Source organism: Electrona antarctica (genome assembly GCF_951216825.1).
Source record: "Electrona antarctica genome assembly, contig: scaffold_25, whole genome shotgun sequence".
NCBI lineage: Eukaryota > Metazoa > Chordata > Actinopteri > Myctophiformes > Myctophidae > Electrona > Electrona antarctica.
Window position 1 is genome coordinate 9,303,615 of NW_027637034.1, and position 25,636 is coordinate 9,329,250.

The following is a 25,636-nucleotide window of genomic DNA, read 5'->3' on the forward strand; positions in this document are numbered from 1 at the left end:
TGACATTGCATATGCTTTTAATAATTATTTTGTTAATATTGGTACAGTTCTATCAGAGAGGATAAGTCCTACAGCCGGGTCTCCATCTGAGTTTCTGACAGGTCACCATCCTTCTATTCAGAGCTTCAAACCTCCTACAGAGAAGGAAATCATGGACATAATTATGTGCATGAAAGACTCAGCTGCTGGTCATGATGAGGTCAGATCTAACTTAATCATTCAAACTAGAAATTCAATTGTTAAGCCTTTGACCCACATTTTCACCAAATCTTTAGAAACTGGAATAATACCCAATGACCTTAAAATTGCCAAAGTAGTTCCTGTCTACAAATCTGGAGACCATAGCGTATTTAGTAACTACCGCCCTATTTCTGTTCTCCCTTGTTTCTCAAAGATTCTGGAGAAATTAGTCTTTAACAGAATGATGGAACATCTGCAGGACCATAACATACTGTATGAACACCAATATGGATTTAGGAAAAATCATTCTACAGAAATGGCTATTCTTCAATTGGTTGATAAAATTCATACTGCATTCAATAATAATGAATACGCTTTGGGAATTTTTCTCGACTTATCTAAAGCATTTGATACTGTTAATTATGATATTCTTCTTCAAAAGTTACTACATTATGGATTTGCTGGAATCACTCATACATGGTTTTTTAATTATATTCATAACCGTCAACAATTTGTTAGCATCAACGGTAAATCATCAGAGAGTGCCTCCTTAAAATGTGGGGTCCCCCAGGGGTCTATACTAGGACCACTCTTATTTCTGATTTATATTAATGATTTGGCTGCGGCTTTGTCCTTCTTGTTTCCTGTACTTTTTGCAGATGATACTAATTTATTTATTTCACATACTGATTTCTCAGCTCTAATGGCAAAGGTTAATCACGATCTTGAAAATAATAATCAAAATGGTTTAAATTAAAAAAAATATCACTGAACATAAAAAAGTCAAATTTTATTATATTTACATCAAAAAATAAAAAGTATTGTAATTCTAACACCTGTCTGTCTATAGGAGATGATCCAATTTCTCAGGTTACATCAACAACCTTTCTTGGTGTAATTATCCATGAAAGATTAAGCTGGACAAACCACATTAGCCATGTCTGTAAGAAAATATCAAAATCTATTGGCATTATTGGCAAATTTCGTAGTCTGGTAAATCAAAACTGTCTCCCAACTCTTTACTATAGCTTAATTTATCCATATCTTATATTTTGCAATATCATTTGGGGAGCTACTTATAATACTCATCTTCACAAACTCCACATGTTGCAAAAAAGATTCTGCAGGATTGCCACATACAGTGATTGGTCTGCTCATTCTGCCCCTCTTTTCAAACAACTCAATATTTTACCAATTTTTTATTTAAATACATACCAAACCTGCAACTTTATCTTCAAAGTATTGTTCCAGCCAGTTTCATTTTCTTTGCCATGTAAAGACTTTTTCCAGTTCAACAGTGATGTGCACCATTTCAATACGAGACAGGCAAATCATTTACATCTCCCAAAGTTCCGAACTGGTCTGTGTCAGTTCTCCATCAGATACAGGGGGGCCCAGCTATGGAACACCTATACAGCAATCTCATCGAATTCTACTTCATTGAAAAACTTCAAACATAAGTTTAGGACCCACTTAATTGACCAGATTACTTAATTACTTAATTATATCTCTTTGTATCATCTCTTCTTTTCTCTAATCATGTAGATAACCTACAATTCTAATCATGTTCTTGTTGTTTTTTTTTTTTTTGTTCTTGTTTTATATACTGCAACTATGTCTTCTGGATGTTCTATATGTCTTGTACAATGTTTCATTTACATAGGTAGAGGCCTCGTATAAGCCGCTTGGGTTTTTTGCCTCAGCCTAGCACTTTACCCCTCTTATATTTATATGCTCACTGTGTTGTTTTTTATATTGTGCTGAATAAATAAATACAAAAAATACAAAATATATGTTTTCTGTTGATGCAATGCTTACTGTTATTATATATTATATTATATGTTGTCTCCACTTTATTATTAGGTGTTCCAAAGATTGCGTAACCGAATGGTAACATTGGTGATGAGGATTTTGGTTGACAACCTTCCGGCATTGTCAAAAATCCATCACGAGGTGAACCAGCACATTACACACAAGTACACCAAGGAGATGAACAGCAAAAGCAACATTGTAAGATATGAACTATTGAAATAAATTGCCATTTGTCGGATGTTGAATGATCCATTAACGAATGCAATTCTGTCACTGTCTCATAGGTCAACCTTGGTGTGTTGTCATCCAACCCCAGCACAACCAGTGGAGTAACAGAAATTACGAGTTTCCTCCATAAGTTTGTTCCCGTAGTGGATGGTGCACCTTTGCCCATAATGTGTTGTGGGGATGGGCTAAGTGTTGAACGCATGATCCACGCCAAGAGAAGCAGGAATGGTGGTGAGACACCTAGTGATCGACTGGACGGACTGATCCCTACACCACGAGTTTCACAAAGAAATGCTTTTTCTGCAGGTTAGTTTAGGCTTACCATACGTCCTCTTTTGCCCGGACAAGTCCTCTTTTGGGGGGCTGTCCGGGGGGGTTTTATAAATTCCTTCAAATGTCCGGGGTTTTACACGCATCTGTACACTCACAGACCATTCAGACCAAAGTGTATTACAATGCACGTTCAATGGTTCGTAGTGGAAACACACTGTGGGAGGCGGACTTTCAGCCCGAACCCCTGATTATTCATAACTGCATGCGCGCTGACAGCACTGGTCCCGATAGCAGATCAGAGAAAGGCTCGCTGCTGCTCCGCTGTTGCAGCGCTGCATAGACTGTTGTCTCTTGCTCTCCGTGAGGAAAGCTTGAATTGAAAAAGAACTATCTCATCATTGACATGCAGAAAAAGTATGCTACTGTTTTCTTACCTATGTGACTGACCAATGAGAAGCAGATTGTATTGTCTGCAAAGGAACTATGTGTCTGTCACAAATAAAAGTTTTCCTGCAAGCCCATGTCAACAACACAGACAAGGCAGCTGTGCGCGAGGTGAGTCCTTCTGCAAATTAAATTGACCCAATATTATTTTGTACAACCAAGCAAAGCATAAGATAATATGATGGTTTGGAGAATAGGCTGGTCTCTCTTTTTATAAGAGAAGCCATTGCATACAGGTTCTCAAACCTTTTAATTTCAAGGACCCCCATAACTGAGAGTAAAACTCCATTCCAGATTCCATTTGTACAGTATCAGAGTTAAAAGTTATTAAACTAATTAAAGGGTCCATTTGGTTCCATTTGTACTAGTTAAACTCTCAGAGTTACAGACCTGTAAGGGTCCATTTGGTTCCATTTGTACACTATCAGAGTTACAGACCTGTAAGGGTCCATTGTGGGTCCATGTGTTACACTCTCAGAGTTAGACCTATAATGGGTCCATTTGGAACCCCTTCAAGGAACCATGAGGGTCCCTGGATCACACCTTTGAGAGCCACTGTAATATAGAGCATATTTGTTTAAATTTAGGAGCATACCATTTGTTTTTGTTATAGATTATTTTGACATGTTATAGATTATTTTAACCCTAACCCAAACAGAACCGCGCACGCACGACACATGCACACGCACGACGCGCACGTGCACATGCACGCGCATGTGTCCTCTTTTTGGTCATTCAGAATATGGTAACCCTAGGTTAGTTCATGTTGTTTGACGCTTTAAACATGTGAAATCTACAATTAATAATTCTCAACGTTTTATTTGCTATACTCTATAACACATATAGAGTATTTCCTTTTTTCATAAAGTCAACTTGTTTAAAGCACTGCAAAATGCAAATAAATAAAGTTTACCGTCCTAATAATGTTTATTTATTTTTTTGTACAATAGGAGACTTGGGATCTACTGTTTAAAAATGAAAGTGAGTTCAGCAGAGGGACCATTGCACATTTGACCACAAGTCTCTGAAGAAAAAAGTGTCAGCAAATGTCCAGCATTCTTGGGACATGATGGAGGTGAGTAATTACATAGTAATATTTGTTGTATAAATGTATTGGTAAATTATATAGACTAAATACTGTCATTTTCCATGTCAAGTTAATGATGCTGGATGCATTTCACCTAATATGGATAATTTGTCCTTTTTATAAACATAGTTTGCTACATCTGCTTATGTGACTCTGCTGGCCACAACAAAGTGTGGAATGTCAACTATTGATGAGGTCCCAGTTAGCTTGGGTCAAACAAAGGCAGAACAAATGGAATGGCTCCTAAACCTTGCCAGCTACATCGTTCAATTTGCCTGGATGCCTCCTGATGAAAAGCAGATCGACCTGGTTGTAGCTGCTGCAGCTAGTGCAGTAACAGGGGAGGAAAAGGACTACTATCTGTACTGCGCTTGCGGAGAGGGTATTTTTTATTTAAATAGTCCAATGATCTTTTTTGTTAATATAACATTGTAATTACTTTACCTGTTAGGCTTATTTGTATTTCACAAAATAAATTTAAATAAAACTACTGTTTTCTGTATTTCCAGACAAAGACGAGGCCATGTTGCAGTGCAGCAGCTCAATTTGCACTAAGCAATGGCTTCATGTCTCGTGCGCAGGCCTTAATAAGGCCCCAAAGGGAGACTGGTTTTGTTGTGACAAATGTGAAGAGGATTGGGCCTATGTACACTGCTGGTGCCAGGAAAGACAGGGGGGGGGGGAAATGGTGCAATGCCATTTAAAAAAGAAATGCAAGAACCACGAATGGTACCACACAGTGTGCCTCCTGCCATCTGACAGGCCTGGTGCAGAGGATATGCCTAAAACTTACGTTCATAATGATTATTTGACGTTTTAGCATTTTCTTTAAAGTGCAAATAGTCAATTTACAGGCTCACAACATGTCAAAGTAGATCGGGTAGTAGAGCTATTTTAAATGTTTTTCAAGAAAGTAAAATATGGCCAAAAAGTATAGGGATAAAGGGTAAAGCACAACCAAGATAGGGCCATGTAGGCTGTGGGGATGTACTAACATTTAGTATTCATATTCTACTACAGACATATGGTACTGTTCAGAAGACTGCAAAGTTGGGGAAGTTGAAGAAGACTATGTCCGCAACTACTCCAAGGCCTTGATCTGGGAGGGATTGAATCATCTGGCCAGAAAGGATGCTGTTCATGAAGGTGATGGTCCAGCCATGGTAGACAGCTGGAGGATGGACAAATTCAAATTATTTGGCAGTCATCCAAAGTACTTCATAAATGGGCACTACATGCTAAGCGGTAAAACATTTTGTCCTCAGTTTCACCATTTGAAAATGTTTGTTTACTGCAAGTTAATGTTTTATATTTAAAATTGAAAAGGTGTCAAAGTGACAAAAGGCACACACATGTCTTGTTAAGCCGGGTGCTGGATCAATACTATAAAAAGTAAATAACAAAATATGCACACCAGGACACTGCTCCCCTCGTGGGTGTTTCATTTTGGTAACGTGTCCTCAGACCTTTCTGAGAATATTGCAGACACAGACAGCATTATATTCTGTGTGCTGAGAACGACACCTGTGGCGTTTCAGTCATTGAATACCGTGTCTGTCAAGCTATCTAGTGTATTTTGCAGTTTCCCTGCTTGAAAGGGATGGTACAGACCATAGGGAGATTTTAACTGGGTTTCACTCATACAATGACCACACAGTTTCCTTCTTTTTACTCTTCTTTACTTTGTTTGTAGTTGAGTACAGTTGTACAGGCATGGGCATTGAGTAAGCAAGGCAGTAAGGTGAAAAACCTTAAAGGGAAAATAAAAAAGAACTATTGTAAGTATAATGCACATTAAATCAATACACAATACACATACTTTGCATATCTGTTTTAAACACCTGTAAATATCATTCTTACTTAGTAGTGTCTCTTAATCAACTCATTTCTAAATCAATTCATTTCTACTCAATTCGTTTTTAAACTGTTTTTAAACATAATAAACTCATGAAATGTAAATTAAATAAACTGAATTAATTAGTATCATTGAACCGTTTTTATCAACCAATAATCAATTCAAATGTATTTTAAATCAATAATCATGTTCATGTCCAATTGTCCATCATGTTTCCTTTCTTCAAGTCATCACAGACAACAACAAACAATAACAAGTGTCCATAAACTGGCATGCAATTGGCATGATCTGTAAACAAACAAACAGTTCTCTCTCACCGGCTGTCTCTCCAACTTTTATATGGCTGCACCGTTCTGCTGTGATGTTTCAGTGTGTGTGTTGCTCCTGTTTGGATCCACACTGTTGTGTCTCATGGAGGTTTGTGTAGGATTTTATCTTTCCTCCCCTCTTCCTGTGTTTGGCCAACGCCCTACTCTCAGGTGCAGTGAATGCACTGACGCTGATTAGTCAGGCAATTGGGGGAGTGATTGAGTGACAATCAGCTGAGTGTCAGAGGCAATGAGTGTCAGTCCAGATTTTTACCCCTTGCTCTCCATTTCTCCAAGTTGACTTCACACCTCCCACTCGACCTTCCGGTGGAAACATCTGGGAGGTCGCACGTTACAGAGGCAAACTTGGGTCTTCCGGTTTGTTCTGCTCTTCGGTGGGAAGCAGGACGACCAGTCGCCTGACGTCTCTGTGAAGCACTGTTGCTGGGATTTCGAGTTTGAGTTTGTTAGACATTCTGTGGTTTGCTTTTGCTGTGGCAGGCCTAGTGACAGGAACTGGGTAGCTTGGGAAGGTTCTGACGTTGACATCCCTCACAATTCCTTTGCTGTCTGAGTTGACACTGACCACTCTTGCGATCCTGAATTGACCCCTTAGGGCGTTTTGGTCCGCCATCCAGACGATGTCACCGACTGCGACGTTTCTCTTGGCTGTGTGCCACTTGTTTCTTACGAATAGGTTAGGACCAGCTAGTTGACTCCAGTGCCTCCAGAACTTGTTAACTTGCGCTTGCATCTCGTTAAGCCTCTTGTAGGGATAGTCACTGAAGTTGAAAGTTCTCACATCTCCACTCTGCGATGCTCGTCCGAGCAGGAGACAGTTTGGAGTGATGAACTGAACGCTGTCTTCTCGGCTCTGTGTCCTGGCGTCAATTGGTCTTTCATTCGCAAGATTAGCTGCCATGTAGAGAGTTGTTTGGAATTCACTCCACCTTAGCCCTGTCTCTCCTCCGAGACTCTGTAGCGCTCTTTTGACGATGCGCACAGCAGCTTCTGCAGCACCGTTCCGGTGTGGGGAATCGGCTGGATGAATTTTCCATGTCCATTCTGTGCCATTCTTGGCAGCTCTCTCTTCGAGGGTAGCTTTGTCAAGATTGACAAGGAATCGGTACTGTTCTTCTAGGACTGGCTTTGCCCCTACTAGGTTGGTACCTGGATCTGACCAGATCTTCTGTGGATGACCTCTTAGTGCTGTGAACCTCTGGTAGGCAAACAGGAAACTTTCTGTGGACTGAGAGTTCACCAGCTCTGTGTGAATAGCTCTGGAGGCCATACAACAGAACACAACTCCCCAAACTTTCAGTGACACTCTTTTCTTGACATCATCTCTGACTTGGTATGGTCCGAAGAGGTCTACTGTTGTGAATTCGAATGGGGCAGCTGGTTCAGTCCTCTCTGGGGGTAGGTCACCCATTATTTGCTGGCATCTTTTTGCTTTTGTTTTCCTGCAGTGTATGCAGCTTTCGACCACTCTTTGAGCAATCCTCCGGCCCTTCACGACCCATGCTCTTCTTCTCATCTTGAGCAAGGTTCCGGCCACTCCATCGTGGTTCTCCTCGTGGGCTTCTCGTGCTAGTAGCGTAGACACCCAGGCATCGTACGGCAAGATTGGGACAGCAACTTTGTCTTCATTGAAGATCTGCACACGACCCCCACAGACCAACGAGCCAGTCTCTTGGTCCTTGTATACCGCCAGCCTGTCTGTGGTTGTGCTTGGAAAGGATGCACCTTGCTGTGCCGCAAGAAAGATGTCTCTCAGGGCGTCTTCTCTCTCTTGCACCGAGATGTCTTGTGAAGTTGATACTGCCTCCCACTTTGGACTGTTGGCAGTTTGCTTTCCAACTTTAATGAACTTCTTCGCTGCTCTCCAAATCCAAGCAACTGTCTTTATGAGTCTGCTTAGGTTGCTGAACCGCTTGACATCCACAAGGTTTTGGACAGCTGATACTCCTGCTGCTGGCCTCTTTTGTTGTGTTTGGGTTTGAGTTGGTTCCTGATCCTGCTTTGGTTCTGATGGCTTTTCTGCTTTGTCATCCTTTGGATCTGACGGCAGTTGTGCCTTGGCCTTTGCTCTGGTCAGTGCAGCAACAAATGCCTTCTTTTGCGGTCTGTTGACGCTGTCTTTGGCCACCAGGCCAACTGGATCATATAACCTTGAGACTTGACTCAGGAGGTCCCTCCTTGTCAAAGGGTTTGGGGTTTGCGCTCTTACTTGGTCTAGTAGAAGATCTTGGCCAAGTCGCATCTTCTTCTTTCTCCTTGAGAAGTTGATAGATGACATGACATGGAGCTTATCTTCCTTCACAAGGTAGCCCAGACCAAGCGCTTTATTATCCTCGTCCCTCATCTGATTCGGGAGGACCATGTTGTTTACTTTGGTCTTACTTGCTTCGTTGTCGCTCTCCTTCCTCCCACTTTGGCCTGAGAAGACCCAAGGCTTCCCTTCTCTTCTTGAGGGGTCTTGTTCTGGGGTGCTGTTGGTGAGCTCTTCATATTTCACAGCTGCTGCTCTCATTGATCTTGCAAAGTGCGTCTTTGACATATGAGCTGACACTTCAACCTCCTCAAACAGTTTGGGGTGTGTTCCTCCAACTGTTTTCCCGAGTGGTCCATCCCACAGTACGAGGTCTCCCACGACTCTGACTCGCTGGGGAGCTAGCTGGCCTTCTCTGTGGCTAATGAGAAGTTCGACTTCTTTGGGCCTCACAAGCTCATCAAGAGGTACGTCTGGGAAGAATGGCTGCAGCTGTTCAGGTGTCACACTTTTGTGGACGTCTGCAATGTTGTCTAGCCCATAGCAAACCAGCTGATGTGCTCTTAGTGTGCCCTTGGGAGTGGATACACGGATCTTGAGGAGATAGCGCTTTGTCTTTACTTGGACCTTCATCCCACCAACTCCATGGACAACGAGCATGATGTCTTCACTCTTTAGGTTCAGACGGCTTGCCGCTCTGTGAGTGATGTAATTCGTGTCAGATGCTAAGTCGATGAGTGTCCCGACCTTCTGTCCGGCATTAGCTGTGACGACAAGTAGCATCATGATCACTGGAAGCTCTTGCATTCCATTCTTTATCAGTAGACTCTGCTGGTCATTTGAGGTTTTGAACACTCTGGAGGCAACGTTTGAGAAAACCTCCCTGCACTGCTTTGCCAGGTCTGGTGGGAGATTTTTGATGAACTCCTCTTGAACCTCTGTGTACTTCTTTCTGCCTTTATCTTTTTCGGATTTGTCTGCAGACCTCTTTGACACAGATTTGGGACAGAGGTAGAAGTGATGCTCGGGCCCCTGCTCGCCTTTGCAGTCTGGGTTTCTGCATAGAAAGCCAGGTTTGCAGGGTGACTGGTTTTCGTGCACCTCAAGACATCTTGTACACGCACCCAGTTTCTTTACTGAAGCCTTTTTCTCTGCTGCATTCAGAGCCTTGAACTCGTTGCAGAAATAAAGCTTCTTCTTGTGTTTGGCATCGCCGCAGACTACACAGCCTTGGTCATCAGCTGCTTTTGTAGACTTGGTTCTGGCACTTTTCTGCTCATTTCTGGTGTCTTTCTTCCAATTTGGCTTACTTGGCTCCTCATCTTGTAGCAGCTCGAGCTCCTCATAGATGGTCTCCTGCTGCTTGAGGAATGCTAAGAGATGGTCAAACCTTTCCTCTGGTGTCACACCATTCCTTGGATTGGCTACATAGACAAGCCACTCCTTCTTGAGGGAGTCAGGAAGTTTACTTTCAATTGATTTTGTTACGAGGGGATTCTTTATGGCGCCTGTGTCTCCGAGGTCACTCAGGTCACCGAGTGCCTTCTCCACGGCTTGAATCAACTCCACAATTTTCCTTGGTTGGCTACTTCTGACAGATGGCATCTTCTGTAGGTCTTCCACTATTTCAATGGCAATGGCCGTTCGATTGCCATAGCGGTTCTCTAAGACACGGAAAATGTCGTCTGCAGTGTTATAAGTAGTGAGGCGAAAGTCTTTCTTGATCCTGTCATCAAGACTGTCTAGTAACTGTATTTTCTTCACTTCTTTGGAGCCGGTTGGTTCTCCTTGTTTTTGGAGCGACTCCCAGTCTCTTCTCCACCTATGAAAGTCACGCTTGTAGCCAGAGAACTTGGGGAGAGCTGTGGGTTTCAGCTTAATGGTTGGGGTAAAGATGGGAGGACGGGCAGCAGCGTTAGTTGGTGCTAGCCTTGTGTCTTCCTCTCGTCTTGCCTTTATGAACTCAGCCTTTCTGGAAACCTGCACGGTTGCTCGGCTTTCGAGCTCTTTCAACCGACTGCGGACCTCTCTCTGGTCTTCCACTGGAATCCACTGTTGCCATTTGCAATGAGCTTGCTTTGCAGCCTCCATCAGTGATTTCAGGTGACTGAGCCTGAATTCGTAGGCCTCATGGTTGCCATCAGGTTGTACTCCAGCAACCCGGTCACATTCTACTTCAGCTAGTTCTATAGCCATAGACAGTTCATCTCTAAACTTTTGCCAAAGATCATTTTTAATTAGCTCCACAACCTCCTTCATCTTTAAGCCACATTCATTTGTGGTCCTTGCTATGTCAGCATTTTGCTGTTCGGTTAGCTCCACTGATTCCTTGTCTTTGAGCTTTTCCTCCTCCTCAGCAATGAGACCTGCCATGACGTCATCATTGGCTTCCATGACTTTGTCGGCTTCCATGGTGAGTTTATTGAAGCTCTCTTTGAGCTGACCTTCTGACATGTCGTCGTGATTTCTGATGATACTGTTCGCTAGTCGTGTGAAGGATCGTTTTGCTGTAGTCCGCTCATTTTTTAGCTGTTCCACGGTTATCCTGACTGTTGATTCAGCCATTTTGGATTTTGGGTCCACTTCCTGTTTACAAGGTGGATATTTTATTTTTCCAGGTCACTGTTTTTACTGTTCCAGCTCACAGCCCCGGTTTTTCACTGTCAAGCTATCTAGTGTATTTTGCAGTTTCCCTGCTTGAAAGGGATGGTACAGACCATAGGGAGATTTTAACTGGGTTTCACTCATACAATGACCACACAGTTTCCTTCTTTTTACTCTTCTTTACTTTGTTTGTAGTTGAGTACAGTTGTACAGGCATGGGCATTGAGTAAGCAAGGCAGTAAGGTGAAAAACCTTAAAGGGAAAATAAAAAAGAACTATTGTAAGTATAATGCACATTAAATCAATACACAATACACATACTTTGCATATCTGTTTTAAACACCTGTAAATATCATTCTTACTTAGTAGTGTCTCTTAATCAACTCATTTCTAAATCAATTCATTTCTACTCAATTCGTTTTTAAACTGTTTTTAAACATAATAAACTCATGAAATGTAAATTAAATAAACTGAATTAATTAGTATCATTGAACCGTTTTTATCAACCAATAATCAATTCAAATGTATTTTAAATCAATAATCATGTTCATGTCCAATTGTCCATCATGTTTCCTTTCTTCAAGTCATCACAGACAACAACAAACAATAACAAGTGTCCATAAACTGGCATGCAATTGGCATGATCTGTAAACAAACAAACAGTTCTCTCTCACCGGCTGTCTCTCCAACTTTTATATGGCTGCACCGTTCTGCTGTGATGTTTCAGTGTGTGTGTTGCTCCTGTTTGGATCCACACTGTTGTGTCTCATGGAGGTTTGTGTAGGATTTTATCTTTCCTCCCCTCTTCCTGTGTTTGGCCAACGCCCTACTCTCAGGTGCAGTGAATGCACTGACGCTGATTAGTCAGGCAATTGGGGGAGTGATTGAGTGACAATCAGCTGAGTGTCAGAGGCAATGAGTGTCAGTCCAGATTTTTACCCCTTGCTCTCCATTTCTCCAAGTTGACTTCACAGTGTCCCACGCACAATAAGTAGGAATAAAAAAAATCTTATGGCAAGGAGACTTAATTAAAAAACGTAGGCACACAGAGAACCCGTATGAAACCATATCACTATATAATACATATTCAGATAAGAACATCTGTGGTCATAACCTGTGTTGTCCACTGTCATAATCCTCATTTGGAAACATTCCAAAGGGACGCACGCACATCTAAAATCATTCTATAGGTGCCATTGGAGCTATGGTCTGTAATATGACTCCAAAATAATTGTTTTGTCTATTGAGGTACCACATGTTGGCAGATGTACCAATTCAATACCTGAACATTTGTGTAGCAACACCATAAATAACAGCCGCAGAGCTTGGGATTACATGGTTTTCTTTTTTTTTTTTAATCTTTCAAAGAAAAACTGAAATACACTATGCGCCCATCTGTCCTTATAGAGGGTATGCGCGTGACATCATCATCAAACTCGGAAGTTATGCAGGAATGCCTACTGAGTGTCAAAAACTACTTTCTGGCCTTGACAACCCATGCATCAAAACAGAAAAGTCCTAACTGATTGCATTAAACAACATTAAACTCACTTTGCCACTCGATGTGCCATTCACTTTAAGCATGCGCATACCCTCTATACATAGCTAAGTGTCAATTTTTAAATACGTAATTTTCTTTATGAAGGAATTGGAGGATGGCTTCCAGAAAACCTGAGACAAGATCTGATATGGAACAGAGTGGCTAACCTAACCGAAGACCAGGGGGAAACGTTGGCCTTGATCTTGTCAACGAGTTTCTAAACAATGACTTCAAAGGTAAAATAAAAACTAGATGAATTACTATACTGAGAAAATCTTTAATTTTAGCAATTGATCATATTTCAAAACATTTTTAAATGTTTAAAGGGGGGGGGGGGGGGGGCACGCTGGCCTAGCAGTCCAGGCACATGCCACATAATAAGCTCTGGCCTGATCGAGTCCCGTTCATGAATACCTTTGCTGCATGTCTTCCCCCCTGTCCAGTCCACTTTATACTATAAAGATTAAATGATTGATTAACTGAATGTGAAGTCAAAGTACATCATATGTTATTTCAGAGATGATGAAAAGATCACGTGGCCGGTACACAGAGAAAGAGGTCCATCGGTGTGCCGAAATGGGTGGATCCTTTGGCAAGGACATCGACCGGATCCTTACAAATGCAGGAGTGGTGTCCTTCACAGACTCGTGGTCAAGCCGTGAAGGCTACAAAAAGAGACAGAAGGCCGACATAAAGATTTTTGTCAAAGAGTTCCATGGAGATCACCTCTTCAGCTACATTCCTAATAGATCCCATGTAGGAATGGAGAACTTCAAATATGTGAGACGGATCAAAAATCCAATGAAGATGGCTAGGAAGATGAGGATGTTGTCTGAGACCCTAGATGACTGGGATGTGTTTTGTGGTCTGAAACCAGTCGTATAATAAAGTAAACCAAAACTACAAAATGAAAATGTTTTGACTCAAAAATGTTATATAAGGCAAATTGCAGTATAATGTATAAATATGTATTTATTTAGAAGTAATGTTAAATAATATGCACAATGTAACAACAAATATTTACAAACAAGTAGATGTTAGGTCAGGTTTTCACCTGACCAAAAAAACATATTTACATAACAATTATATACATTGGTGGAAAAATGAAAAATTTGATACATTGGTGGAAAAAGTGAAACATTTGATACTAGAAATTGACTTATTTTGGACTAGGTTTTTTTTTTTTTTTTTTAAGTTTTTTTTTTTTTTATGCCTTTATTGATAGCAAACAGTAGATAGACATGAAAGGGGGAGAGAGATGGGGAGTGACACGCGGCAAGGGCCGTCGGGCTCGGGAGTCTAACCCGTGGCACCAGTGTTGTTTTCGTCGACTAAAACTAAGACGAAAAATATATTGCATTAGTTACCACTGCATGTTTTATTTTTGCCCAAAACCAAAACTACTATTCATTTTGAAGTAGATCATCTACTAACTAGCACTAGCTAGTTCTATTCATAATCATTGCCAGACAGCCACTGTTCTATTTTCACCAGAAATCCAAACTAGTGTATATAAATTTAGTTGTCACTGCCTTCTTTATTTTTTCCCAAAACCGAAACTAAATAATTATAGTTACAATATAATTTTTGGTTCTGAATGTTCAATAGAGTGATATTTGCACAGATTTTGCAGTTAGGCCTCTGGCTATTCATCGTGTAGGCCTATGTTAGCAAGGAGAAGTGGAGAAATGGATAAGTGTCAAATTTGTAACGAGTCACTCACTGATGAAAACCCATCCGTTGTTCTACGAGCAAAACACAGATTATGAACCATATGGGGCACAGTGGATGAAAATGAAAATAAATGAACACTTTTGAGATAGAGTAGTAATGACTGACCTGACAAAGCAATGTGTGGTCACTTTCCGAGACACTGCCAGCTCAATCCTGCATAAATTCTCCAAGCAACAAAAACCTGAGAATACTGAAGATGAGAAGCTGAATATCATAAAAACTGCTGCAAAATTAATTCAAAGTGATGTAAAGTCCATGGAAATCCAAAATAATTCCTACCCAGATGCAAGTGATATTGCAGGTGCTGTGAGTTATGTTCCAGAGACACTACAAGTGCTGTTGAGGACTATGTTTTCTGGAAAAAATATTGATACGAAGCTTGCATCAATCGGACAGTCTATCATGCAAGCAATACGACCAATGATAGCGCCTCTTCAGCTTGGACTAGGGATCCAGATGCACCACCATTTTGCGTCACGCTTTTTGATAGACACACTCCATGTGCATGGTTTTGCCTGCTCATATGCAGATGTGATAAAATATGAACGGAGTGCAGCAGTGGCACAAGGGACGGAGATCCCTGGATTTACCCAACATAATCATTTGCAATATGTTGCAGACAACGTAGACCATAATGTAGCAACTATCGATGGTAGAGGGACTTTCCATGGAATGGGTATAATAGCTGTTGTTACACCAGGAACACAACACAACAAACCTGTTCCCAACATCAAAGTGACTGCTGCAGATATTGCTGCAGTTGGTCGCATAAACATTCAGTACTTTAAGATTCCTCCTATAAATGAACCCATTGTGTATCAGCCACTGGTTCTCATGACACCAGAGAATAAAACATCACAGCTAGATGTGTTGTGGAAGACCTCCCTACTCCTTCACTGTCAAAGGCCATCATGGTCTGGTATGATGCAGCTGCTACATCATGGTCAACACCCTGGGAGAGCTTCAGTAACATTCCTTCCTATGATTGACCTTGATCCCAGTGATGCATCGTGCATATACTCTACATTACGTTTTGTGGCAACTCAAGCTCTGCAGTATGACGTGACCCCTGTTTTGACCTTTGACCAACCCCTATTCTGGAAAGCCTTGACCCTTATACAGTCTCAGCCAGGTGACAATTAACTCAAGCGAATAGTCCTCAGGCTTGGGGCATTCCACATGCAAATGAGCTTCTTGGGTAGCATTGGACACCTAATGGGAGGGTCTGGCCTGCAGGAGTTACTAGAGGTGGTGTATGCTGGTAACACAGTTTGCCACATGATGACTGGCAAGGCTTTCTCCAGAGCAGTTTGTGGCCATATGCTTATTGATGCAGCACTGAACACCATGTTGGTCGCTGATGCATAAAATGTGCCAGTACCAAACCAAGACATGGTAGAGGAACCTCCAATCGAGATGGCGGCTGCCGCTGATTGTGAGCCAAATTATGATGGAGCACCCAATCCTTTACAGGAAACAGTCAAATTTCGACTGTTCACTTGACCATAGCCAGTGAACTGTATGACAAAGTCATGTCCTCTTCTTTACCCATAGAAGAAGTGCATTCCGCAGAGGTTTTGGAACGAATCCAGAGTGCACTTGATAAGAAGAAGGAAACAATATGCAAAGTCAGCCTATGTGTACCTGCAAATGACGCAGCGCTTAGTGTGGGTCCTTTCAATGCCAGCTTGCGCAAACATCAACATTGCCATGCAGTCATTCACAGGTGTCTCCTATGAGACCAGCGACCAACATAAAGACCTGTCCAAGGCCAGGCAGACTAGAGATCTCAGTGACACTCTTTCCCTGCTCACCTATCTCAAAGAGAAAGACCCATTCACTGAGAACCCTTGCCTGCACAACATTGCTAATGGTGTGACAGCCCAGCAGGGAGTCAATGTTGAGAAATCAAGGGAAATTGGGTGCAAGATTTTGGAATCTATGGTAGGGAAACCAGTGGAAGAATTCACCTTCAGGAAAGCTAACCAAGCAGTGACACTTGCATCTAGATCAACTGTAAAGGTCAAAGGAGAGACAGTAGTAGTGGATCCACAGCTGTTATTCCAGCGGCTCCTGGCAGTGAGAGACCGTTGTGAAGATTTGCCATCACTGTTCAAGTATGAACTCTGCAGTCATCCTCCTGCTTTGTTTGAATCATCCTACCTACCTCTTCAAGCAAACAAGGCAGTCCTTGCTGATGTCCTTTGGAAATCTATTGAGCAGCAGCAAAGACAACCCAGTGGTGATGTCCAGTATGTCCTTGATGGGGGTGCACTACTACATCGTCCATGGACACAAGGTTCCACATATGACAGTGTGTGTGAAATGTATGTCAGATATGTCACACAGAAATATGGTACTGGTACTGTCATAGTCTTTGATGGCTACACAGATGAACCAACAATAAAAGATGCCACCCAACTGCGACGAACAGGTGTTTGTCCTGGTGTGACTGTACACTTCTCTGGAGACATGATCATCCAATCCAAAAAGGATCAGTTCCTTAACAATAAGGAAAATAAACAGCGCTTCTTAGTTTATCTCAGCGATAAACTAAAGAGGGCCGAGTGCATCACAGATCATGCAAAGCATGATGCTGATGTGCTCATTGTCCAAACAGCCATTGCCTCTGCCAGAACAAAAGATACAGTCCTTGTTGGTGATGACACTGACTTGTTAGTACTCTTGTTGCATCATGCTGATGTGCATACACATGAGCTGTTTCTGGCACCAGAACCAAAGCAAGCAGCAAAAGCAAGACACATATGGTGCATAAAGCAGACAAAAGAGTTGCTTGGTCCTGAAGTGTGTGACAATCTCCTCTTTATTCATGCTATTTTAGGCTGTGATTCCACTTCTCGTCTATTTGGCATGGGCAAGGGATTGGCACTGAAAAAAGTGAAGAATGACGCTCACTTCCTCCAACAAGCTATGGTTTTCAACCAGTCACAAGAAATGGTGGGAAAGAGAATCATCATTGCAGCAGGTGAAAAAGCACTAGTATCACTGTACTGAAGGCAAGGATGAACTCGCTGGATATGCTGAGACACAGGCGGTTCTGTGATAAGGTGTCTAAGAACACATCGCCAGTGGAACCTCAAACTCTACCACCAACATCAACAGCAGCAAAGTTCCACAGTCTACGTGTGTTCTTTAAAATGATGGAGTGGAAAGGGAAAAATGAAAACATGGACCCAAAAGACTGGGGATGGCAGGTTACGGATGGTAGATATATGCCAATAATGACTGATCAGCCTGCTGCGCCACCAGAATTACTGGATGTAGTCTGCTGTAACTGCAAGAAAGGATGCAGCACAAAGAAATGCACATGCCAAAAACATGGACTCCCATGCACTGCCATATGCAGAGAATGTCGTGGTACAAGCTGTACAAACTGCCAGTTGCCTGATTTGTCCGATGACTATGACCCAGTCATTTAAAAAAAAGAAAAATCTAATCAAAAAGAGAAAACTAAAAAACAATTAAGAAAATTTTTTTAAAAAATGCAAAAAAAAAAAGAAAAAAAAAGAAAAAAACACTGACCAAATATCGCACCTTTGAACTTAAAATCATTCAAATATCCCTATGGAGAGCAAAAATATAACATTTCTTAATTCATTGGCGGCCATTTTGGATTAAACCCATTTGCCCAACTAGGATTTCTTGGGACTTTCAGTATGTTGTTCTAGACACCTCATAGAAATGATGTGTGGTAAAATTTATTTTGTTACAATTACTTTTATGTGAAACTCTAGTTTGCCTGGACTATAAAAGGAATATTTTTAGTTGTTGACATAATTAAGATTTAACTTTCAAGTTGGGAGGGTATAAGTAGGCTATGTATGATCTAGTTGTGTGTATCTTGCAAGTTGCTAGTTTCAGATGAAACATATATACTCACCCAAACAATTTCATTTAAACAATCTCTAGGACAATTACATATCCAAAAGGAAAATATAGCTGCAAGCAGTGATAAGGTGGGACCAAGAAAGAAGACAATATGCACAGACTATGGAGACTAAAGGACTATAAGATATGTATCATATTAAACTTTGTAAACAGCCTAACACTCCTGTAGAAAACCAGACTAAATTAATTTATATTATGAACTTTTTTTTAAACAATTATAAATCTAATCTCAAAATGACACGTGCAGTGTGGGGTTGATATAGAAACGGGTGACTTGAGCGCTGTGTGTGAATCTGTCGAGTTCGAGATGTACAGACGAGAGACGACCCGGAAGTAGGAAGTTATTTCCAAAATGGAATGAAACAAAACAATGGTGTTGTGCTGTGTATGAGGACGCAGCATCTTAGAACGCTAATATCTGGTGTTATGCTGTCTATGAGGACGCAGCATCTTAGAACGCTAATATCTGGTGTTATGCTGTCTATGAGGACGCAGCATCTTAGAACGCCAATATCTGGTGTTATGCTGTCTATGAGGACGCAGCATCTTAGAACGCTAATATCTGGTGTTATGCTGTCTATGAGGACGCAGCATCTTAGAACGCCAATATCTGGTGTTATGCTGTCTATGAGGACGCAGCATCAGAACGCCAATATCTGGTGTTATGCTGTCTATGAGGACGCAGCATCTTAGAACGCTAATATCTGGTGTTATGCCGTCTATGAGGACGCAGCATCTTAGAACGCTAATATCTGGTGTTATGCTGTCTATGAGGACGCAGCATCTTAGAACGCCAATATCTGGTGTTATGCCGTCTATGAGGACGCAGCATCTTAGAACGCCAATATCTGGTGTTATGCTGTCTATGAGGACGCAGCATCTTAGAACGCCAATATCTCGGATTCTTCTTTTTAGACCAAAAACAAAAACAAGACAATCGCGGGACATGTTACACAGCAGATTTTTACTTCCTGACTCTCCGTTTCCGGCCAAACCGGCTTTCAAACTAAAAGTGCTCGCCATTGAGAATACAGGTGTGGCAGCGAGAGCCCTCCACCAGATGGTGCTGTGGCGCCGATAGAGTTTGATTTGATTTACCTGAGAGAGTGTCACAGCTCGTCTCCCAGTGTAGTAATGTCAATGATGACACATCAGCCTCCTGTTCCTGTTCGTCTTTATTGTGTGGAGGTTGTGGTTCCTCCTGGACCAGACTGGATCTCCTCTGATGTTGTGGAGGTTGTGGTTCCTCCTGGACCAGACTGGATCTCCTCTGATGTTGTGGAGGTTGTGGTTCATCCTGGACCAGACTGGATCGCCACTTCTCATATTCAGTTGAAACCTCTTTACACACAGACAGAAGGAGAAAATAGTCAAAACAATATGGTTCGGTCGGTCATTTGTCTGGAAATCCTGGGCACTACACTCCCTCTGCCAACCTGGGGAGGGCAGCGTACTGACCTTATGCTTCTTTATATGCATGAGGAGTCCAAGCTGTTTCTTTTCACCTGACAGGGGAGAGTTTCCCCGGCCGGACGTAGCGCGTGGAAGAAACACGTTATTCCAACCAGTTCCTTTCCCCTCCATCAGGCTCCCCGGCTGGGCAACAAACAACAAACAGCTACTGGGAAATGTAGTTCAGCTAGCTTAATGTAGTTCAGCTTGCTTAATGCTACGTGTAGCTAAGCTGGTGTTGTTCAGAGTTCACCAGCCTGCAGTGTGTAGTTTGGTGTCGTGTGACACCAAACCACACACACACACACACACACACACACACACACACACACACACACACACACACACACACACACACACACACACACAACACACACACAGTGTGTGTAGTTTGGTGTTGGTGTGGCATACAACTGCAAATCAGACCCTTCCTCACCCAGGAGTCAGCCCAGCTCCTTATTCAGACATCAGTCATATCAAAACCTGACTATTGTAACTCTCTCCTACTGGCAGCATGTCCACTTAAGCCTCTCCAATTGATCCAGAATGCCGCAGCTCGCTTAGTCTTCAACCAGCCAAAATTCTCACGTCTCCCCGGTTCTCCACTCCCTCCATTGGCTCCCGGTCGCTGCCCGCACAGAGTACAAAATTATGATGCTGGCATTCAAAGCAACCAAAGGTATTACTCCATGGGCTAGAGGCCTATTTCTGGGATATTGGTACCACTACAAGGGACAAAGGTTGCATATGATTTTTGTATTGCTACATGTCTGTAGTTCATTAAATGATATGATAGCAATGGCAGCTGATTACTTGTTTTCAGCCCTTATATCTGGTATCTGATGAAAGAAATTGGTACATAGTGAATGGCATAACTTGGCAACTAATGGGCCGATTTGGATGATTCTGCTATCAAAGTATAGGTTTACTGGCGGCTGTGGCTCAGGAGGTAGAGCAGGTCGTCCAATGATCCATGGGTCGGCGGTTCGAATCCCGGCTCCTCCTGTCTACATGTCGAAGTGTCCTTGAGCAAGACACTGAACCCCAAATTTCTCCCGATGTGCTGGTTGGTACCTTGCATGGCTTCAGCTGCAATCGGTGTATGAATGTCTGTGTGAATGGGTGAATGTAATGCACAATCTATGTAAAGCGCCATGGATAAAGGTGCTTTACATAGATTGTGCATTACACAAGACCATTTACCATTTATTTACCATTTACTGGGGTGCCGAGTTGATTTATGAGCTGACTGAAGCAATTCAAGTTCATTCAAAGGTCGAAGGTCAATGTCAAGGTCATTTTCAATCCAAAGTGTTAACAAAACTGGCATATCTTGGCCTTGGCCTAGTTTACTGTAATTCACCCGAAACGTAACCCCAAGCTAATAAGATGATAATAATTCCGGAGACCTTTCTGAATTCATAGATCTAAATATTCTGTGGGTCTTGAAAGATTAGTAAAAATGCTGGCAGTGTTCTAGAGAAACAGTTAATATTGTACATTCTGGAGTTTGCAGAGGTCTGTACATTTCAACCCATTTCTGAGACAACTGCAGTTAGGAAGCTTGCATAGACGTGCACATTTACAAGCCAAAAACTCAAGGGCTACATCTGGTGCAGGGGCTGTGCGCATCCAGTAAATTGCTAACTGTCCATCATCAACAGTTGTCCATCCACTTTGTATGGGATGGACGAGTCTGCAGAGAGCATCTCCATATTCGAGTCTGGTAATTGGCACGGATGGCATGGAGAAATAGACATTCTCTACATGGTAGGAGTTGACTGGAATCAGCCTCCCTTCTCCTGGCACAAAAAATAGCGGATCTGGTTCACGTCACTGGAGGTGGTCCCAGACAGGTTCCAGCTACAAGTGAACTGCTGCAGTTGATCAAAGAGCTCTGTTGAAACATCCCAATTCTGGCCAAGTTGTTTGAATGTCTCCTGAAATTCTGGGTTTTTCTTCAATAATCTCAGTGCATTGAGTTTTCCACGACCAGCAATTAAAGGCACTCACATACTGTAGCGTGACCATATCAAAGAGATTTTCTCCCAAAGCTTGTCTATGTCCACAAACCTTGTGCGGTTTAGTGTACCTGCATTTCTGATAGATAGGATAAGGGATGTGTTTTTGGAAGGCTAAATAGAGAACCATTACATCAGTATCTCCAGAAGTAACCCAATACGGGAGGCGGACTTTTTTCCGTCTTTTTACTCTTTACTCCAACAGTCCGACATGATATTAGAAAGACAGAAGTTCCCGCAATAGTCCGAAAACCGTAGTTTAGACGAGGCAATAGTCCGACACGGGAGACCGAGTAGCGCGCAACGGCAACGCACTTGGTGCGTGCGTGCGGCGTGTGTGGGGGGGGAGGGGTGGGTGCGTATGAAACAATGCACGTGTGAGTCCCCTCTCTCGCTGCATATGGCAGAGAGAGACAGAAAGGGGGGGGGGGGGGGGGGGGGGGGGAGAGGCGCACGTGTGTGTGTGTGTGTGTGTGAGAGAGAGGGGGGGAGGGAGAGAGAGAGAGAGAGAGATAAGGGGGGAGGGAGAGAGAGAGGCGTGTGTGTGCGTGCGCGCGTGCGCTGTGTGTGTGTGTGTGGGGGGGGGGGGGGGTGAGTGAGTCCCCTCTCGCTGCATGTGGCAGAGAGAGAGGGGGGGAGAGGGGGGAGTGAGAGAGAGGGGGGAGATAGGGAGAGAGAAGAATATAGGGATGTGAAGAAATTATAATCCAGCGTGATTCATAGCGACATAATACATACCATGTCAATTAAAAGCACCACTGCCTGTCTCGTTCTTTCCATCCACTATAGAGCGTCGCAGTCCCGCCCCCTCGAGAGACCCGGAAAAGAAATCCCCGTTCATTTTTTCAGAAAGTATTTATTTAAAGACGTTTACGCCGCGGACAAAGCCAACTGTTATCGTGACAAATCATGACACTAAACACAATGTTTTGGGCCAAACAAAGAATTAGAAAGTAGAAAAAAACGGCAGATTACAACACTTTTTTTGTTGTTTTTCTTATTTGCAATTATTTGTTTGGTCCAAAATATTGTATTTGTTGTCATGATTTGTCACGACTCGAGTTGGCTTCGTACGACGCTTAAAAGGTCTTTAAATAAATACTTTATGAAATGTCTATGGGAAAAATGCATTGGGATTCATTTCCTGGGACTGGCGTTGTCATGAAAGGGGGCGGGACTGCGACACTCTATAGGTGCTCTCAAAGGGCACCTACGGACGGCTGCAATTCGAAACTGGCCCCCGTAAAATCTGAATCCCCCCCCCCCCCCCTTTTTCACCTCACTGTATGTTTCTTTTCCCTTTTTACCTCCATTATGATGAATTCCTGTTCTGTTCTTTGTCTATATAGAAGTGTCTATCTGTACGTCTCTAAATGTTTTGATGAATTGAACATGGTGGACCCTCTTGTAAACAAGTGTAATGCTTAATTGGGTCGTCCACTCAGTTAACAGTCTTTGTATTGAGTTTGTGCTTGAAATGTACTGTAATTCTGCAAACTGTTAATAAATATTTCAATCAATCAATCACTCTCTCTCTCCCCCCCTCTCTCACACACACGTACGTGCGCCTCTCTCTCTCTCTCTCGCTCTGCCATATGCAGCGAGAGAGGGGACTCACATTGTTTTATACGCCCCGGGGGGGGGTGCGTATAAAATTCAGATTGTACGGGGGCCACTCACTCACCACGCGCACACACACACACGCTCTCTCTCTCTCTCCCTCTCCCACCCCCCCTTTCTCTCGCTGCCATATGCAGCGAGAGAGGGGACTCACTCGTGCATTGTTTTATACGCACCCCACCCCCCCCGCACGCACGCACGCACGCACGCACACTCACTGGGTGCGTTTCCGTTGCACGCTACTCGGTCTCCCGTGTCTGACTATTGCCTCGTCTAAACTACGGTTTTCGGACTATTGCGGGAACTTCTGTCTTTCTAATATCATGTCGGACTGTTGGAGTAAAAATACGGTATTTGGGACAATGGTCCGACCATTGTCCCGTCGGCTATTTGTATGTCGGAAAAAAGACCCACATAATACAGCGTGTGTGTGTGTGTGTGTCATCTCTAAGTTGTGTGATCCTCATTTACATGTTTATTACATGTTTTCCTGAGTTGAGTTGTGTGCTGGGGTACAACCTTGAGTTTGAGAGTTCCTGACTCTTCAAAGTAATGTCTAAATGGTTTCTACATCCTCAAATAAATAAAACAAGGTATCACTCATGATTCTATGAAGTTTTAAGATGTACCCTGTTTCAGAGAGGCAGCCATTGTGTATTTTCCCGGTATGACTACCAGAAGTATAATTCAGCATGTCTGTTGTTTTATTATGATGTTGGTCATGTCTATCCATTGTACAAACATCAGAAATGTGCATAAAAGTGAATAAGTTTGGAGTTTAGACAACAATGAAGTATGTGGTTTTGCATAATCACAGTATACCACTAAAATGGTATTCAGCTGCCCTTCTGAAACTGCTATCACACATTTTCTCACTCCTGGATGTCAGACGAACAAAATGATACCACATATGTCTTGTCCCTTTTAGTGGTACCGTTAAATGCAAGTCCAAGCTAGCCAAGAGCTTCAACAGTGACATCCAAACCCAACTGGGAATCCTAAAAACCCAACGTACATTTTGACAGACTGGAATGGCTTAGGGTTGACGACCTATTCAGACACCATCTTAGCCCGTAGCACTTGCCCTAGCCTTGACGACCTTGCAGGCGTAAATAGGATGAATTTATGTCAATTAGATGCCCATTTGTCTAAATATTTATTTATGATAGCACTTTCATTATATCCATATTCCACTGTAAGCTTAGCTTACGTATGAGTCTTGATGACTATTTTCATGTATTTGATGTATTACCATGTTTTGGGCTTGCTTACTGTAAGTCACTCTGCCTAAATTGTAAATTGTACCTGCAGTGTGTAGTTTGGTGTTGTGTGTGTAACACACATACCTGCAGTGTGTAGATCGATGTCCATATCAAAATCAATGTCCAGCAGTTTGTTTTGTTTCTCCAGCAGAGTTTCTAGTGTCTCCATCTCTCTCTGGAAGAGGTTGACCATGAACTGTGCGGCTGAACTGAGGCGCTCCAACACAAATACTCTGAGTCGACAAACATCACCACTTGTTGTGCGTTTGTCCAAAACGCACAATATGTCCTCTCCCACCACCGACGTCATGTGTTCATGTATCTTCAGCCGTAGAGACTGCATTGGACTCGTTTTACCTCCTTTAGGAGACATTTACACCAAACAGACACAGTACTCTATCGCTGGAGTGTCGAGATGATTTCGGGTCGTCACAACATTTCAGTGGCACCGAAAAACCGACTTAATGTAATATAAACTTATATAATGTGTAAATATTTCTGTTCATACTGTAATATAGAATGTGTATTAAATATACGTATAACTTATAGAATGTGTAACTGTGTGACATTTACACCAAACAGACTCTCTTCCAAACTACCGCTGTTTCCTTGGCTTCAACGCCGACAAATGGAATTCGAAGCTGGGATGAATGAAGGAGGAAACACCGCTGGAGAACCGAGATGGCTTCAGTTGTTAAGACCCTCCGTAACTTGCTCCACCAATAGGGAGCTATCTCTCCTGGCGCGGCTGCTCCATAGAGTTGGAGATCGGGGTCGATTCCAGCTCAGGGTGATAAACGTTACACTGTTACAACTAACAACTTATAGAATGAGGAAAATGTCTCTTTTCTCTAGATGAGGATCAACACAAACAAAGACTTTCCCTCCGATTCCGCCATTACGCTGAAAACAAAGAACCAGTGTTGCCACATTGTGTGAGAGAAATAAGCAACCAGGTCAATGAAAACAAGCCAACTGAGAAATAAAGCCAAATCAAGAAAAACAAGTAAAACAAACAAATTATAAGACCATATA

At 42.5% G+C, this 25,636-nt stretch overlaps 1 protein-coding gene across 1 annotated transcript; it reads right to left on the reverse strand.

Moving 5' to 3' along the window:
* On the reverse strand, window positions 1-25,491 carry LOC306919312 (uncharacterized protein). The gene is made up of 3 exons (XM_079532114.1): window positions 24,686-25,491; window positions 19,345-19,587; window positions 1-134 (listed from the first exon to the last, which is right to left on the reverse strand). Exons 1-3 carry the CDS (start codon window positions 24,972-24,974, stop codon window positions 118-120), a joined length of 549 nt encoding a protein of 182 aa, XP_079388240.1. The 5' UTR covers window positions 24,975-25,491; the 3' UTR covers window positions 1-117.
* Between the last annotated feature and the right edge of the window lie 145 nt (window positions 25,492-25,636).

Coding starts and splice junctions, on each gene's coding strand:
- LOC306919312 (XM_079532114.1), bottom strand. CDS start 24,974: ATGTCTCCTAAAGGAGGTAAAACGAGTCCAATGCAGTCTCTACGGCTG. Junction 19,588..24,685: donor CATCGATCTACACACTGCAG/GTATGTGTGTTA, acceptor CTGTGTGTAAAG/AGGTTTCAACTGAATATGAG.